We start from the raw sequence: 16,292 nt of genomic DNA on the forward strand, positions 1-16,292 counted from the left end.
TATTCAAGTATGCATATATTTCTAATACATTTACATAACTATATTTGTTTTTAACCAATTGTATTTTATATTCATTATATTTATGTATACAAAGTCTAGATGTATATTCAATCTGCTCAGAAGAGGCAAGTACCATCACATCTTCAATCCTTTTAATAAGTGGGGCCATACATTTATCTTTCCAATAGTGCAATATCAGTCTTTTGGCCATAACAAGGGCATGGAGAATCCATTTACTATGTCCCAATTGTCAAATTTCATGTGCTAGGTATATAATTCAAAATAATATTATCCTCTAAAAATTTTACCTTTTGTCTCATATTTATATTTGCATAATCCATAATATATTTGGTAAGTATGAGACATTGTAGAAACATGACAGTACTTTTTTATACAAGCATAATGGAGTCCAATAAATTCTAAATATTATTTTTGTTGTTGTATAAATTGTAATTTGAGGTCTATAGAAATCAAGGCACTCTCCCATTGCTAGACAATATAGAAACCTCTAATTCTTTGTTCCACTCTTTTCTTAATAACTGCATATAAAATTGATTTATAAATAACAATTATCTATAAAAATTCAGTAGTTTTATTGGTTTTAAAGACAAGTTTCCGGAATATAAAAATACCACCCTATCCCTGCAAGTGTTGAAACCATTTTAAGCTAGATGTCCTGCATGTTATACAACACATTCTCCTCATATTTTCACTTAAGTAGCAGAAGTCCTTATTTCCCTGAAACTGGTGATTCAAAACACTTCACATAATCTGTTTTTCTGACTTGTTCTTCATTTCTAAGGTGGTTTATAAAGGTCTTGCTTTAACTGAAGCACTGCCCAGTTGTTTTCATTGGCTTGATGGGAATTAAGGTTGAGGTGTTGTGAAACGCAAGGTTTATGAATGAATTTAGTCAAAAGCAATGCATTCTTTCCCCATTTTTAGACAATTGGGGAGGAGGGAAATCATGCCACTACAGGGATAATAGATTTCCAATCCAAAAAAGAAAAAAAGAAAAAAAATCTGGAGGCATTTTCATTTACTCTTGTTGCTATAAAATCTACTAGACAAGGGGAAGCCCTTCTAAGCGCAATTGGTTGTATTCAACTGCAGCAAACGGGATTCTTCCTCCCCTTCCAAAACATTTTCAGTTGTGAGTTAGAAGAAAGGCATGTGCACTTTACACAGGAAGGTATCCACGTGCAAAACTGAAACTGAATGGAAGCAGACCGGGTCCCTTCATTCCTACATCTTGTCACTGAACAGGCGAGACAATAATTCTACCCCTATTAGCAATGAAAGGCAAGTAAGCAATCGAGGCAGTATGACTGCCTGAAGTCAGAGGGAATAATAATAATAATAATAATAATAATAATAATAATAATAATAATAACAATTATTATTATTATTATTATTATTATTATTATTATTATTATTATTATTATTATTTTATTTTAATTCCATTTATATCCCGCCCTTCTCCGAAGACTCAGAGCGGCTTACAAGCTTAGCAGTAGCCTTCATTCTATGTATATGCCTGCTTATTAGGGCTTTCACAACACACCCCAAGCGGCATTATTACAAAGTCAGCTTAATTGCCCCCAACAATCTGGGTCCTCATTTTACCTACCTCAGAAGGATGGAAGGCAGAGTCAACCTTGAGCCTGGTGGAATGCGAACCTGCACTAATTGCAGGCAGCTGGTGTTACTTAAGGAGGCATTAGCCCACTGCTCCACCAAGGCTAATAATAATAATAATAATAATAAACAGCCTAGTAACAGCAAATGAGGAGGCCATGTGCGAGATATGCAAAATTACCTCACTGCTCATAAGTAAGCCAGTGGTGGGTAAGTTTATTCTCTTCCTCCTAGACTTCAGGGTCCAGTGAAGCACACTTTCTTACCTCCCAGATCCTGATGGTCAGTCCAACCTTGGGGAAAGCACCACAATGACAATCTCAGCTGCCACCACGCAACAGCAAACTCAGGATTTGTTGGGGCTTCTTAAACTGGCACCAGGGCAAAAGGGAGAGCTTAAAAAAACTTCCTTTGGTTTTTATACCACAGTACCGATCAGACACCCTTCCACTACGCAATAAATTGCTCTTTAGCTGGAGAGCAACATGCAAAGGAGAAGTTGGTTGGGCAAACATCACTGGACTGACTTCCAGATCAAATGCATTGTAGTCTGGAAGGGCTGTAGAATCCACTGGGCTAAAAAAAATCTAGGAACCTATTAAGGATCCACTGGATCAGAATTAGGAGGAAAACTTTGGTAGAGTTTTGCCCATCCTATTCTCTACACTGGGATTGGAATTGCAGCTATATTTCACATGTATTTTTTTAAAAAAAGTCAGCACAAAACTGTCTGAAAAAAACATACAGTAAATATCCGGTAAACACTGAACTTGACAGATTAGTGACAGAAACACCTGTAGATCTGCAGAGAATAAAGATTCTAGTCAGTACACCCAGGATTTTTACATTATTTTCTGAGGGGATGAAACAGTATAGATAAGATTTGTATCGTATGCTTTCACCTTGATTCCTTTGCAACTGAGAAAATAATTTCTTTTCTCAAGATTCTCATGCGGCTTTTTGCAATATTTTTTAAACCGAGCTGATTTCTGATTTTCTTTCTTGAATACAGATTGAAAGGCCTGTGCACCTAATTGAATTCATAACCAAAGAGCAAGAATATTTTTTTTTCTAGATTAAGCCTTGGTTATAAAAACATATTGTTTCAGATCTAAATTGATATTCATCCTTCACCTTCAGTTCTAGGTAAGATCCGAAGTGCTGTAGGAAGTGCACAGTTGCTAATGTCACAAAAATTCCAGCAATTCTATTGGCTTTGTCAACAGAATTTGGTAAGTTCACATTTTTAAAGATTGCGTAGTATATCTTAAGTTATTTATTATTTTTCTTCAAATATTAAATGCTACTATTTTATTATTTATCTGGAGATTGATTTCCATCAGAAGACATTTAATTCCACATCTGATAAGCAAACAATTGCACACATACGGTAATTTGTGCATAGAAACTTTATTATTTGTTCATATTGTTGTGGAGTACCCATTGCCTGAGCTTTAAAGAGGAAGACTCCAGTTCTCCTATGAGCATTTCAAAGTCATCTGAGAATTTATTGCATCTCAGCATGATCTGTATTAACGCCTTGGTCTGAATATAAAGTGATAAAGATTGTGATAAGATTGCATTGAAATAATGTTTTATGTCATTTTTATATTTGATAATATATATATTTATATTAGAAATCACCTTGTGAGGGCATAACTTAGAAACTTTTCTTTAAAAAACTCCATTATTTTATAAATACATTAATAACGTTTGAAAACTTGTTCTATCAAAATAAAAGGAATCAGAAATTCCACCCTGGATAGTGAACCATGAATCTTCAGTACATCGAATAAATCATAATTTCTTAAAAACCATTTAGGACAAGGCTTTTCAACCTTTTCTCTCATTATACCACTTTTAGGATATGGCAACATCCTAGTACCACCAATCACCTAGCAAGGTGTCAAAAACTTGATGACCAAAAAACAAAAAAAAGGGGAAAAAGTGATGAAGTAAAGGTAGTCCTCAACTTACAACAGTTTGCTTAGTGACTGCTCGAAGTTACAATGGCACTGAAAAAAGTGCCCCCCAAGCCACAGCCGAGCAAGAGACCTGCCTGCCCGCCCAGCGGCGCTCTTCCTCCTGTCCGAGGTTTTCATTGTTGTGAGCATTTCTGTTGAGGATTGGCAGTGGGGGTGGGGTGCTTGGTGTTTGGTTTTTATTCCCCCCCTGCTGGATGGTTGCAGCAAGTTTTGGTCACTTCACATGACCCTGGGACACTGTGACCATCATAAATATGAATCAGTTGCCAAGCATCTGAATGTAAATCACAAGACCCTGGGGATGCTGCAACGTTCCAGCTGATCAGCACTTCTTCTGGGCTCAGCAGAAGCACCGGGCTCAGCACCAAGCTCCAGTTGGAGCCTGGCACTAATCCTGGTGCTTCCTCTGAGCCCTGAAAGCCCCAAAGAAGCGCTGATCCTGGTGCTTTCTCTGAGCCCTGACAGCCCTGCTGCTCCAGCCATCTCTCGCTCAGGCTTGTGTGGTGCTGCCACAGGTTCAGCTCATTCCCCTCCCCTGCTACCACTTTTCTAGGATGGTCGCATACCACCTGCTAGGTGCCAATGTACCACAGGTGACTGGCACTTCTTCTGGAATCAGAAGTGCCAGGATCAGCGCCAAGCTCCAGCTGGAGCCTGGCGCTGATCCTGGCGCTTCCACTGAGCCCTGACAGCCCTGCAGCTCCAGCCGTCTCTCGCTCTGGCTTGTGCGGTGCTGCCACCAGTTCAGCTCATTCCCCTCCCCCACTACTACTTTTCTAGTATGGTCGCGTACCACCTGCCAGGTGCCAATGTACCACAGGTGGTACCCATACCATTGGTTGAAAAGCCCTGATTTAGGACTCAGTGGGGCATCAAAGGTTATCTTATAAAGCTCTGTCAATTTTTTCCCTGCAGTACAGTCAACCCAGAACAGATTATTTTGGTTTATAAAATATTAAAAATAGTAATCTATCTTATTCATCTATCCATCCTGCAATAGATTCCCCATTCTTTCCAGTGCATAGCTCTGTTGGGATTGGGGATTATACTAGACCAGGGGTGTCAAACTCGCAACATCATGTGACGTGTCACGACGTAGCGTGACTTTTTTCCATTGCCGGCAATAGGGTGGCCGTGGTTTGGCCATGACTCATCCAGCCCACGGGCCGGCAGTTTGACACCCCTATACTAGACCATGGAGATCTTGAAAGTGATTGTTCAGAGGAGAGGAACAAAAATTCCCATTCCTTGACCAAAAAGGCCTTGTATGTAAAGTCTGCTTTAGCCTACCTTTAAAGCTCTGGAAATCCATTGTTGTTGTTTTTTAAAAAAAACTTTAGTCAGAGACAATAACTTTGTAAAACCTATAAGCAAAGAATAAGATCTCAAGAAATATTAGCAGGTGGGTAAATAGACATCTACAGTAATTGTATTGTATTGTTTTGTTGATGATATCACTATTTTAGTCACCAAAATCCTTTTGAAAATGAGAACTAGTGTGCATACTGCTTCAATCAATAACTGTATTCCCCTGGCATAATGATTAACACAACAAGTTCATATGGACTGTGACAATCATGAGCCAATGGCTGCTAATCTAAAAGGCTGACGGACTACAAGAATTAATCAAATGTTCTACTGTCCAAACTACTGAGCAAAATTGCCATGATACCTTTCCCATCAGTATGGGGCAAAATACCCACAATACCTTTTACAATTAGCTTCATTTCATTGCTAAATTAGATATGGGGAAGGCTTCTGCTGGTAAATATTGCCAGCAAAGAACAACGTTACTGTTACATTGGCTTTTCCCGGAACTAAATAAAATTTCGAGGGGGCATTAGAGAATGTGACCTATAAATCTGTCTTATTTAAAATCAATTGTTCTGTAATATTTGCAGTTTAACCTTTACCAGCATGAGAAAGCATTTCTTCTCTCTATGTCTATTTGAAATCTGCTATCCAGTAAGATTATACCAATCCAACATTTCAAGAAAACATGCATAGTCTTTAGTTACAATTGCTGGATTTTGATTCATAGAATTAACATTATCGGCGCCCATGCCAGATTGTTCTTGTCATTGTGTCTCCTTCTCCTTCTCCTCATCTTTCTTTTCTTCCGCACCTGGGGGGGGGGGGAAGCAAGTGATCATATCTGCATCACAATGGCAGAACATAAGCCTTGTGTCCAAAGTCAGGATACAAGTTCAATTTGGTGGCTTTAGGTGATGTTGAAATAATACCTGTTTTTACTTTTTCCTAATTATGGCTAGTTGTGAATGCTAAGCCCTGGGGTATCACAGAGAGTTCCACCACATTCATTGAGAGTGTACAAATATCTGGCCCATACAAGTAGAGGCACTTTTTATGAAAGCAAAGCTTCCACTGGATTTAACCCTTTCTTTCTGCTTCTCCATATTATTTTCTTTGCATGTACTTCACTACTTACCTAAGATGATGGGTGGACACTGTAAGTTTTCCATATGCATATGTAAAGTGCTTTGAACCACACACCTACCAACACTGGCAGGGCAGGCTACTGTATACAAAAAGGGAGTAAACAAACTCAGCAGCACTGATAAAGTTACCTGGTTGGGTAGTGAAATGTCTGCAAGCATGTCTAGTGTTCTTAAGTCACATAGCAGTAATAGTAATCCAATTCACTGGGTGACTCTCAGCCAGTTACTCTTTTCAACAGACCTCACAAGATTCTTGATGTTCAAAAAAAAATTAATAATAATTGGTGAAGAGAACACTATGAATGCTACCTTGAGCTCCTGAATAAAAGGAAAAGGATTAGAATTTAAAAACAACAACAGCAAGGGTGCAAATGCACAAAAGGATCATTTTTGGTAATGAGATGTTGTTGTGAGTTGTGCTATCTCCCATGGTGCCACAGTGGTTAAAGTGCAGTACTGCAGGCAAACTATGCCCACAGCTTGGAGTTTAATTTGGCGGGCTCAAAGTTGATTTGGCTTTACATCCTTCTGAGGTCAGTAAAATGAGGACCCAGATTGTTGGGGGCAATATGCTGGCACTGTAAACCACCCAAAAGAATGCTGTACATAAGCCTAAATGCTATTGCTATCTAAGGCTGGTAATTGGCCAACAGGCATCTCAGATGGCTGATGAGAAGATACATCATGGTAACATAAACATGCATTTATCTTTATAACACTGAAAAGGTCTAGTACTGCCACTTAATTGGGTCAACTACCATTCAGAAATTCAAGGAGTTAAGGAGAATGTAAACAGAGACATTATTTGTCCAGAATGTATAGACCTGACATGTCAAACACAAGGCCTGTGGACCAAATCTGGCCCACCGTGTGGTTACATCTGGCCCCTGGAAACAGTGAAGGACCAGCCCACAGCATCTCAGCCCAGCCAGGCTGACTGGGCACTGATCTTCAACCCGATGCCAGTCATCAATGCGCTCAGCCTTAGATCCACGGGGCAGCCCTGGAATCACTGAGATGGGCATTACCACCCCACCCCGTGTGCACGCACAGGAGGCGGTGAGCACATGGAGCCCGGCATCCCTGCTGATTGTCTTTCCCCACAGGCTGACTTTACCCAGGACTCTAGCACTTGCTGCCTCCTGTGCACACACCAGGGGGCGGGGCAGTGGTGGTGGGACAGCCCCTCTCTGGTTCCAGGGCTGCCCCGTGGATCTAAGGTGAAGGAATTCTTGCTTTGATGGATGCAATCAGGTTGTAGATCAGCACCACCCACCCCCAGCACCTCCATGACCCTAGCCTCGCAGCCATGAGGCTTCCCTTTCACCAGGACCGCCCCCACCTATGTGGGATTGTGAAGGCCGGCAGCAGCATGGCCACTGGCAGCACTGGCAAATTCTCCCCCTCCTGTTGTCCCTTCCTGAGCATGGAAGAAGGAAAGAGATGGGAATGAGAATAAGGGAAGGAAAGAGGGGAGGAAGGAAGGAAATGGGAAGAAGTGGGAATGAGAAGCAGGGAAGGAAGGAAGGAAGGAAGGAAGGAAGGAAGGAAGGAAGGAAGGAAGGAAGGAAGGAAGGAAGGAAGGATATAATGAGAGGGAGGAAGAGTCTGAGGGAAGTCCTGCTTTAGCACTCGGCCACCAGTAGCCCTGCTGCCCTTTCTCTATCCATTGTCCCCTCCTCCTGACCTCTCCTGGTGGTCTCCCATCCTATCGGTAAGGATATACCACAACCCTGATGCGGCCCTCAATGAAATCGACTTTGACACTCCTTCTACAGACAGTCAACATAAACCTTTCAACTCCTTTTAAGTAGATGATGCACCATTTTTGAATAAGTTGAGGCATACGTGTTTCATTTAACAATAATTTGCTTAAGACCAGACCATTGGAAGAAAGAAACACGGAAGCCAACTTTCTTAAATGTGTCCAAAGGAAGAGAGTTTGGAACATAGTCCAAGTTGTAGAGTCTTAATACAATTTGCCTGTGGATTCATATGAAGGGTGCTATAAATCTCTAGGCAATGCCAAACATGGTGTCTTTAGCCCATATTTTAGAATTATAGAATGTATTCTCCCAAGTTACATTCACAGACCAAGACCAATAGAATAATATAGCTAATAAATTTAATAAAGGAATTCCAGCCAACCAAAACTGATCATTTGTATATTAAACAGCAGCCCTCTGTACTATATCCCTGTTCTGAAAATGGGGGAGGTTCTAAAAGAATCCAAAACAAATCAACAAAGCAAAAAAACAAATGCAGACCAGTGGTTAAGCTTTGCTTTTTAAGAAATCAAAAACTGTTATATATTAATTACTATCTATTAACATCAATGCTAAATTAGTGATAAATTGTCAAACTTCCTTTCATCCACAAATTGTAATGCTAGCACAGACATATTTTCACACACAAATGCAGATCTACATACACACCACTGAAGCAGTATTTCCCTATCTAATGACCTTTAGGCATCTACAAATCGCGTTATTTCAGCTCGAGTGACAAGTGATGTCTTTGAAACCCATCATGCCTTGAGGTTGCTGGGTGGGGAAAGATGGCTTAAGTACCTTTTATATATTATATTTTGCTGAAACAAGATTTTTCTACATGTGCCAAGCTAGTAGACATTAATGCAGCCATTGTAATAAGATCAGAGCTCAAGGCACTGTGTAAGTTAATACAGATGTGCTAACATGATCCAGGTCCTTTTTGTTAATTGTCTCCCTCTGGATATAATCCGCTTATTTAGGACTGCTGCATTATTATTATTTTAAGATACATAACTTCCTGAGTAAGATTACATTTAAGGATGCCTCAAGATGAAGCATCTCTCTTATTATGCCTTTTGAGGAAATTGTGTTAGTCTGGAGCCATACACCTTATTATAGATACATGTAGTTCAGCAGCACAAGACCGCTCTCTTGTGGCCCAAAGCAGATAAAGCAAGCTTCATTTAAGGAAACAACTAGGCTTAAAATTATGTAGTTGTGCTACAGATTGTTTCAACAGAATACTAGACCTTTGTTCAGAAATAACTACCTCAACTTACAGATCATAAATAGAGGACTTCTGTGCCTTCTAACTGATAGGTGCTTAAAGTTATTTAAGGCAGGCAATCGTCAATGGGAGGTGAAGTGATGACAGGAGAAATTCATCAGTCACTTTCCTTATCTTATGATAAAACTTGCCAAGAACTGAAGGAGTTCTCCACAACCCAAGGCCACAAAATCATGGATTTCAGTTACATTTGTAGAAAAAACTTTGTGATGTTAAGACTAATTCAACAGCAGAACTAATTACCAAATGAGGTTGAGAGAAGTCCCCCTTTCCTGGATGTTTTCAAGCAGAAAGTGAAATATTTGACATGTTTTAATCTGGATTTCTGCATTCAGCAAAGGGTTGAGCTTGGATGGCTTGAGTCTTCCATCCAACATTTGACCATTTATATAATGCCAAACATGTTCTATACCCTACTTTTCAAACACATGACATTTGATTTTTTTTTTTTTTGTTTATTTGTTTGGTGAACATGGCAGGATCCCAGTGCTATGCCCCGGCCAACTTCACAGGACTTAGCAGGATTCTGGGACTTGTTACAACTCTCAATTGAAGACGTCAGTATGAAGTTTGATGAATTGCATCAGCTGAAGCTGAATGAATGGAAAATAATAGAATCGCCTGAAAAAAAGGTAAGCACAATTCATTTCAGATTGCACTGTCTAGTTTCTGGTGGTGCATTTCTTTGACTTTTAAGCCTGAAATTATTTTTCTTGTGAAATCATTAGTGGACAACACTCTCCAGAAGTGCAGAGAACATGACAAGTACCATGGCAGATATTTCTCAGCATGCTGTCATACATAATACCATAGTGAAGACCTTTCTTTCTTTCTTTCTTTCTTTCTTTCTTTCTTTCTTTCTTTCTTTCTTTCTTTCTTTCCTTTCTTTCTTTCTTTCTTTCCTTCCTTCTTTCTTTCCTTCCTTCCTTCCTTCTTTCTTTCCTTCCTTCCACCTTTCCTCCCTTCCTTAAAATAGAATTTATGTGCTACTCAGACCAAAGCTCAAAGCAACTTAGAAAACATAAAAATAAAAAACATATTAAAATACAACTCTAAAAAACAATAGAGACACCCCCCTCCTTTCAGCTCAGTATCCCAAGGAACAGCTTTAATAACCAAACCCATAGGCAGGTTGTTCTCCTGGCTAAACTATTTCCCCAGGCTCTCTGAAAAAGCTACTATTTTGTAACCTTTAAAAAAAACAGGAAGTAAGCAATCTAATCTTGGAAGGATCATGATTCCAAAGAAGTGAGGCCGTGACTGAGAATTCTGAAGATGACACTCACTATGAGATGACACCCGAGCAAAACCCATCTTTCCTAATATTGCTGAGTAGGCAGAAGCCACTGGGAGAAGGCAATCCCAATAGGTATCCAAGTCATATGGGACTTTAAAGGCGATAACCAGAACTTTGAACTATAAGGAAGCTAGCAATTAAGGCAGCTGTTACAATAGATGAGTTAGATGGGAAAATGTAGACATTCCCGACACTACACAATATGATGAATTCTGGGCCACCCGAAAAGATGGCTAAGGGATGAGTAATAGGGCCTCCTGATTCAGGATAAGCTTTTACTGGTGCCCCCTAACGAAGTTGTGTGAGAGTCCTCCTAATCCCAGCTGCTGAGTAGTCTTTAAGGAGCAGGTATGAATCCAAGATGACCTCCAAACCCCATTCTGCACGGAATAGTACAACCCCAACCAGAACTAAAGATGGAATATTCCTGCTATCAGAAGACTTTTGCACCTGTAGCCTTTAACTCTTGCTGAGATTTAACTATAGTCTATTAATCCCAATTTTCTGGCATTGAGCTAAGACTTCACCTCATCTCCTGTTTAGACCAGGAACAACATCTACAACTATCATCTGTATACTGATGTTACTTGACCTTTTGACAGAGAATGACCTCACACAGCAGCTTCCCATAGATATGAAATAATTTTCAATCTTGGGCCACCCTGTAATAGAGAGGTCTAGGGCATGATCTCTACCCTCCCACTATTATTGACTGGAACTTCTCTTTCAAAAATCAGGCAAGTGATTGCACAAGAATGCCCCCGATTCCAACCCCCACCCCCAGAAGTGGTCCTGTAAGATATCATAATTGGTAATAAAAGTTCCAGCTAGTGGGAGTTCCAGCAAGATCAGATCAGCTGTAGTCCTACTGGCCTGCGGTTGCCAAAGGTCACCCAAAGGAGTGATCTGTGTGGCCTTAGTACCATGGCTCTTTTCAGTTTTAGACTGATCACCTTTTCCACAATCTCCCCTGAAAAGGGAGGGGGGACATAGTTATCCATTATTGCCGAATCAAGTGATCACTTCTTGAGGTGAGGCCACAAAACATTCAAGGCAGGTATGGCCTTGGCTGCCTCTCCATAATTTCCAACCATCCCTGTTGCTCCCTTAGTAGTTTTCATAAACCAGGAAGGGCAGGAGTCCAAACCACAGGTGGCCAGGCTAACATTACAAAGCACCCTGTACAGTAATAAATTACAGTAATAAATTTAAACTCCTCCTAAGATGCAGCCTTAGTTATGTCAGATAGTGCCTAACACCAAGTTGGACTTCAACAATTTTATCTTCCAAATGCCTTCAGTGGCACAGAGACTGTCCTCAGTTCAGCAGCAGATTGGGCAGCCATACAACACTTAGCTCAAATTCCTTCACCTTGGTGTTCTGATGTTACTTTCTACTTAAATTCTAATGAGCAGCCAATTACTTGCACCTTTGCTAATAATGTGCTGCACATGCAATTGTCTTAGTGTTGGATAGAATATTTGGATTTTCTGAGACCAAGATTAGAAATGTAACGTGAAAATTATGTACTAAGGATTAATCATATCTTTGGTATAATTACCTGGTCCAATTGGACCCTGACATCCCACAAAACTGCAAAAATTTCATGAGTTCTGATATTCTTTTTTTTTTAAATTCCATTTATATCCCGCTCTTCTCCGAAGACTCAGGGCGGCTTACAAGCTTAGCAATAGCCTTCATTCTATGTATATGCCTGCTTATTAGGGCTTTCACCCCCCCCCAAGCGGCATTATTACAAAGTCAGCTTATTGCCCCCAACAATCTGGGTCCTCATTTTACCTACCTCAGAAGGATGGAAGGCTGAGTCAACCTTGAGCCTGGTGGGATGCGAACCTGCACTAATTGCAGGCAGCTGGTGTTACTTAAGGAGGCATTAGCCCACTGCACCACCAAGGCTCTTATATTCTCACCTTGATCTCATGTTAAGATGCAGATTCTGCAGAACCATCTCATAAGATCCTGGGTAATACTTGATGACTTTGCAACATTTTTACCAATACTGTAATTGGAGGAGTGTCAGTTCTTTTTTAATTTAAGTTAAAGCAATCTCCCTATACTAAGCAAAATGAACCCTGAATATTAAAAGCAACACAGTCTCATTAGTTCCTTTTTGAATACTTGCTCAGTCAATAGCCTGCCCAGGATTTTAGTAAAGAAGGAGCACAGAAATATGCACACAGCTGCTACCTCATTTGCAGTGAAGAAACACATTAGTGTTTAAAAACTTGTCTTTATACCGTTTTCACTTCACCTCTAAGGCTGAGAATTCTTAATAAAGCCAGTTAAATATTAGCCCCATTGACTTTAGTGTTAGAGTTTAAAATTCATCTTTCTCTTCCATGAAAGTTAAATACTTCAAATTGGTATTTCTAGTTGCATCCACTCTTGCCAGAGGGATTTAGTCATTTTGGCAGGGCTAAACAAAAAGTGCTGGGGACACTAGTGCCCCATTCTGTTCACTTCTGTAGGGAGTGCAAGGAGGTAACCTGTTTATTGATGTCTACTTGTCCTGCAAGATCTAGCAGAAACAGCATGCCTCAAGTCCATTCTAGGAAACAATATCATCTAGTGGGACATAGGAAGTGTGCCTATTCTGTTGTAGCATCTGCCGTATGGAATAATGTTTCCCTTACAGGGAGGGAGGGAGGGAGGGAGGGAGGGAGGGAGGGAGGGAGGGAGGAAGGAAGGAAGGAAGGAAGGAAGGAAGGAAGGAAGGAAGGAAGGAAGGAAGGAAGGAGAGATGACAGATGGTAGATGATGGATGGATGGTATAGATCCGTGGTGGTGAACCTATGGCACGCCCTCTCTGTGGGCACACGTCCCGTCACCTTCAGCTGGGTTTTATAAAACCTTTTCGCTTTAGGCCTCTGCCACCATGTGCAAAAAAAACCCAGTTTCAATCAATCAATTTCAACTTCTCAGGGGGGGGAAACACCTTGCAAAGTTGGAATTGATTGATTGAACTTTTTAGTCCCACCCACTCTGCTGTTGCCACCATAGCCATGCACACCCAATGGGCTTCGCCCACCCAATTGGCCACACCCACCCAATGGGCCATGCTCCCCGGCACCCGACGATACATAAGTGGGTTTTGGGTTGCAGTTTGGGCACTCAGTCTCTAAAAGGTTTGCCATCACTGGTATAGATAGATGATAGATAGATAGATAGATAGATAGATAGATAGATAGATAGATAGATAGATAGATAGATAGATAGATAGATTTATTTATTTATTTTTGGGACTTATATGCCGCCCTATCTCCCAAAGGACTCAGGGCGGCTTACAACAATAAAAAACAACAATACAAAAATTTAAAAAACAAATTAAATAACAGCCCCAAAATAAATTAACTACAGTTAAAAATTAAAAACATATTTAAAAACCCATCATCAATCCAGGTCAGCCTGATGGAAGAGAAAAGTTTTGAGGTCGCGGCAAAAGGACCGGAGGTCCGGGGCCACCCGAAGCTCAAGGGGAAGCTGGTTCCAAAGGGCTGGTGCTCCCACAGAGAAGGCCCTCCCCCTGGGGGTCACCAGCCGACATTGTCTGGCCGACGGCACCCTGAGGAGGTCTTCTCTGTGTGAGTGACTGGGCGATGGGAAGTCGTCCCCGGTAGCAGACGGTCCTGCAAGTAACCCGGGCCTAAGCCATGTAGGGCTTTAAAGGTAAGTACCAGCACCTTAAATCTCGCCTGGAAGACAACTGGTAGCCAATGCAGCTCACGCAGGAGGGGTGTAATATGGGAGTATCGGGATGCTCCCATCACTACCCGTGCGGCTGCATAGATAGATAGATAGATAGATAGATAGATAGATAGATAGATAGATAGATAGAAATAATACCTGATGTATATTTGTATTTGGAACAGAGATAAGAGAACATTCTTGATGGTTGCAAATAAAGGAGAGAATGCTCCAACCTGAAGGGCAATGCAGACCAAAAAACCATGATGATATCAAAATGATGAAATAGAGACCATGCCAGGTCTCATCATTGCACATAAACACATAAGAGTCAGAACTTGTATAGCAATGCACATTTTGTCCCTCGTCTTCTGCCAGTGTGTGCATGAGCGCAGCTGACCTTGGTCAGTGGCTACCGTGCTCGGGACAACCTCTATTGTCATGGATGACTCACCGGGAGTCACCTGCAGCTTCCAGGGAAAGTCTCTGAAGGAAGCCCATACTGTGCCTTGTTTAGGCTCCCTTCCTTCCGTGCTTCATTTCTTTTTTCCTCCCCTGCATCCTAGGAAGAGAGAAAGATTCCTCCGCCTGTACCAAAGAAGCCCCCTAAAGGAAAATTCCCCATCACCCGAGAGAGGTCTTTGGATCTGCCTGACCGACAGCGCCAAGAAGCTCGAAGACGCCTCATGGCTGCTAAGCGGGCAGCCTCTTTCCGGCAAAACTCTGCTACGGAGCGTGCAGACAGCATTGAGATCTATATTCCAGAAGCCCAAACGAGGCTTTAAAAGACCCAGATGCTGCATAGTTGCTTCCTCTTTTTTAAAAAAAATAAATGAAGGAACCAAGCAAGTGCTTGTACAGCTGGTCTCCTCTTCCCTGCTCTCTTTTTTTTTTCCTCCCCCTTCCCAGCTCCTTCCCCGCCCTGTTGTTGTCGCCTTTGTGCCAGACGCACAAGAGAATGCTCTTTATGTCCTCAGAATTTGCTGAGCCCGTTGCGAGAACCCCTGCTCTTTTCTTTTTTGTATCATTAGGATCGAACTACACCAGTCAGCTCCGATGCATAGGGCTTGTTGAGACCTTACTTATAAAATTACGTTCTCAGAGGACAACAGGAAACACCTCTTGAGATGGAACCCAGCTTACTTTTTTTGGTTATTTATATTTTTATAAATGATGTGATAACTAGGAATAAGAAAAAATAAAACACAAACTTTGAATTGGGTGCATCTCTCCATTCACCAGAGGCATTAGCTAATTCAAGTAGAAGGTGCTACAAATGTAAAGTGCAAGAAAAGAAGGAATCCATTTCTCTCCACCCTTCCCTTCCCTTCCAGCTTCAGTTACTTTGCTTCGAACCCAATTAGATTTTCTGCCCACACGCTCAGCAATTCTGCTTCTCTTGGTTACTGCAAACTCGCACCTGGTCTCTCCTCACATCTCACACTGAATTTTGGGAGATGAACAGAAATATCCAGCCATGAAAAATCCAACATTCATCCAGAACAGAAAAGCGAAGGAATCATTTCCAAGTGGGAAAATCTTTCCCTGAGAGAAAGTGTCCCCTTGGGAGACCCATCCGGAAATCCTCCAAAGGAAAAAATGCAAAGGAACTTGAAGAAAGAGGAACAAAGGAAAGCCTTAAGAACTTTGATCATCTGTAGCAAGATGTGAAAGCTCTATTTACTCTTTGAGAACATGCATTACATTTTAAACAGTTCTTTTATGTTGTACTTCTTTCATTTGTGAACACTCTTTTTTTTTAAATTTGAAAAGCGATGCTACACGTAATATTTCAAGTTTCAAAATGCTAGATCAATTGAGTTTTCAGGGTATCCTTTCAAACAAAAAACAAAACACAAAAAAAGTTTGCTTGTTTAAAATACCAGTTGTGATGTTGTAACCAGTTTAAGAAATATGAATGTGAGTGGTAAGTATATCTCAGTTTCAATGGTAATCTTAAGGTAAAAAAGGTGAACTGTGGTTTACATTTGTATTTTTTTTTCAGAATTCTTTTTTCCTATGCAGTATGAATTAAAGATAAGAAAAAGTCTCTTGATTGTTTCAGACATAAATAACATGTTTTGAAAGACATGTGGTTTCTAACAGTAGAATGTAAGAAAGGTAGCATGTTTCTAAGTTCTTGATCAA

At 40.8% G+C, this 16,292-nt stretch overlaps 1 protein-coding gene across 1 annotated transcript in view; it reads left to right on the plus strand.

The window, feature by feature from the left end:
* The window catches only part of DLGAP2 (DLG associated protein 2), a gene marked incomplete at its 3' end in the record, with an annotated part of 96,104 nt that extends 81,175 nt beyond the window's left edge, over positions 1-14,929 (plus strand). Inside the window, exons 8-10 of the mRNA XM_083348161.1 lie at positions 2,779-2,870; positions 9,622-9,774; positions 14,711-14,929. Coding sequence (XP_083204287.1) covers positions 2,779-2,870; positions 9,622-9,774; positions 14,711-14,929 — 464 coding nt within the window. The remainder of the gene's footprint in view (positions 1-2,778; positions 2,871-9,621; positions 9,775-14,710) is intronic.
* Between the last annotated feature and the right edge of the window lie 1,363 nt (positions 14,930-16,292).

The sequence above is a fragment of the Vipera ursinii genome (genome assembly GCF_947247035.1).
Source record: "Vipera ursinii genome assembly, chromosome: 1".
Classification (NCBI taxonomy): domain Eukaryota; kingdom Metazoa; phylum Chordata; class Lepidosauria; order Squamata; family Viperidae; genus Vipera; species Vipera ursinii.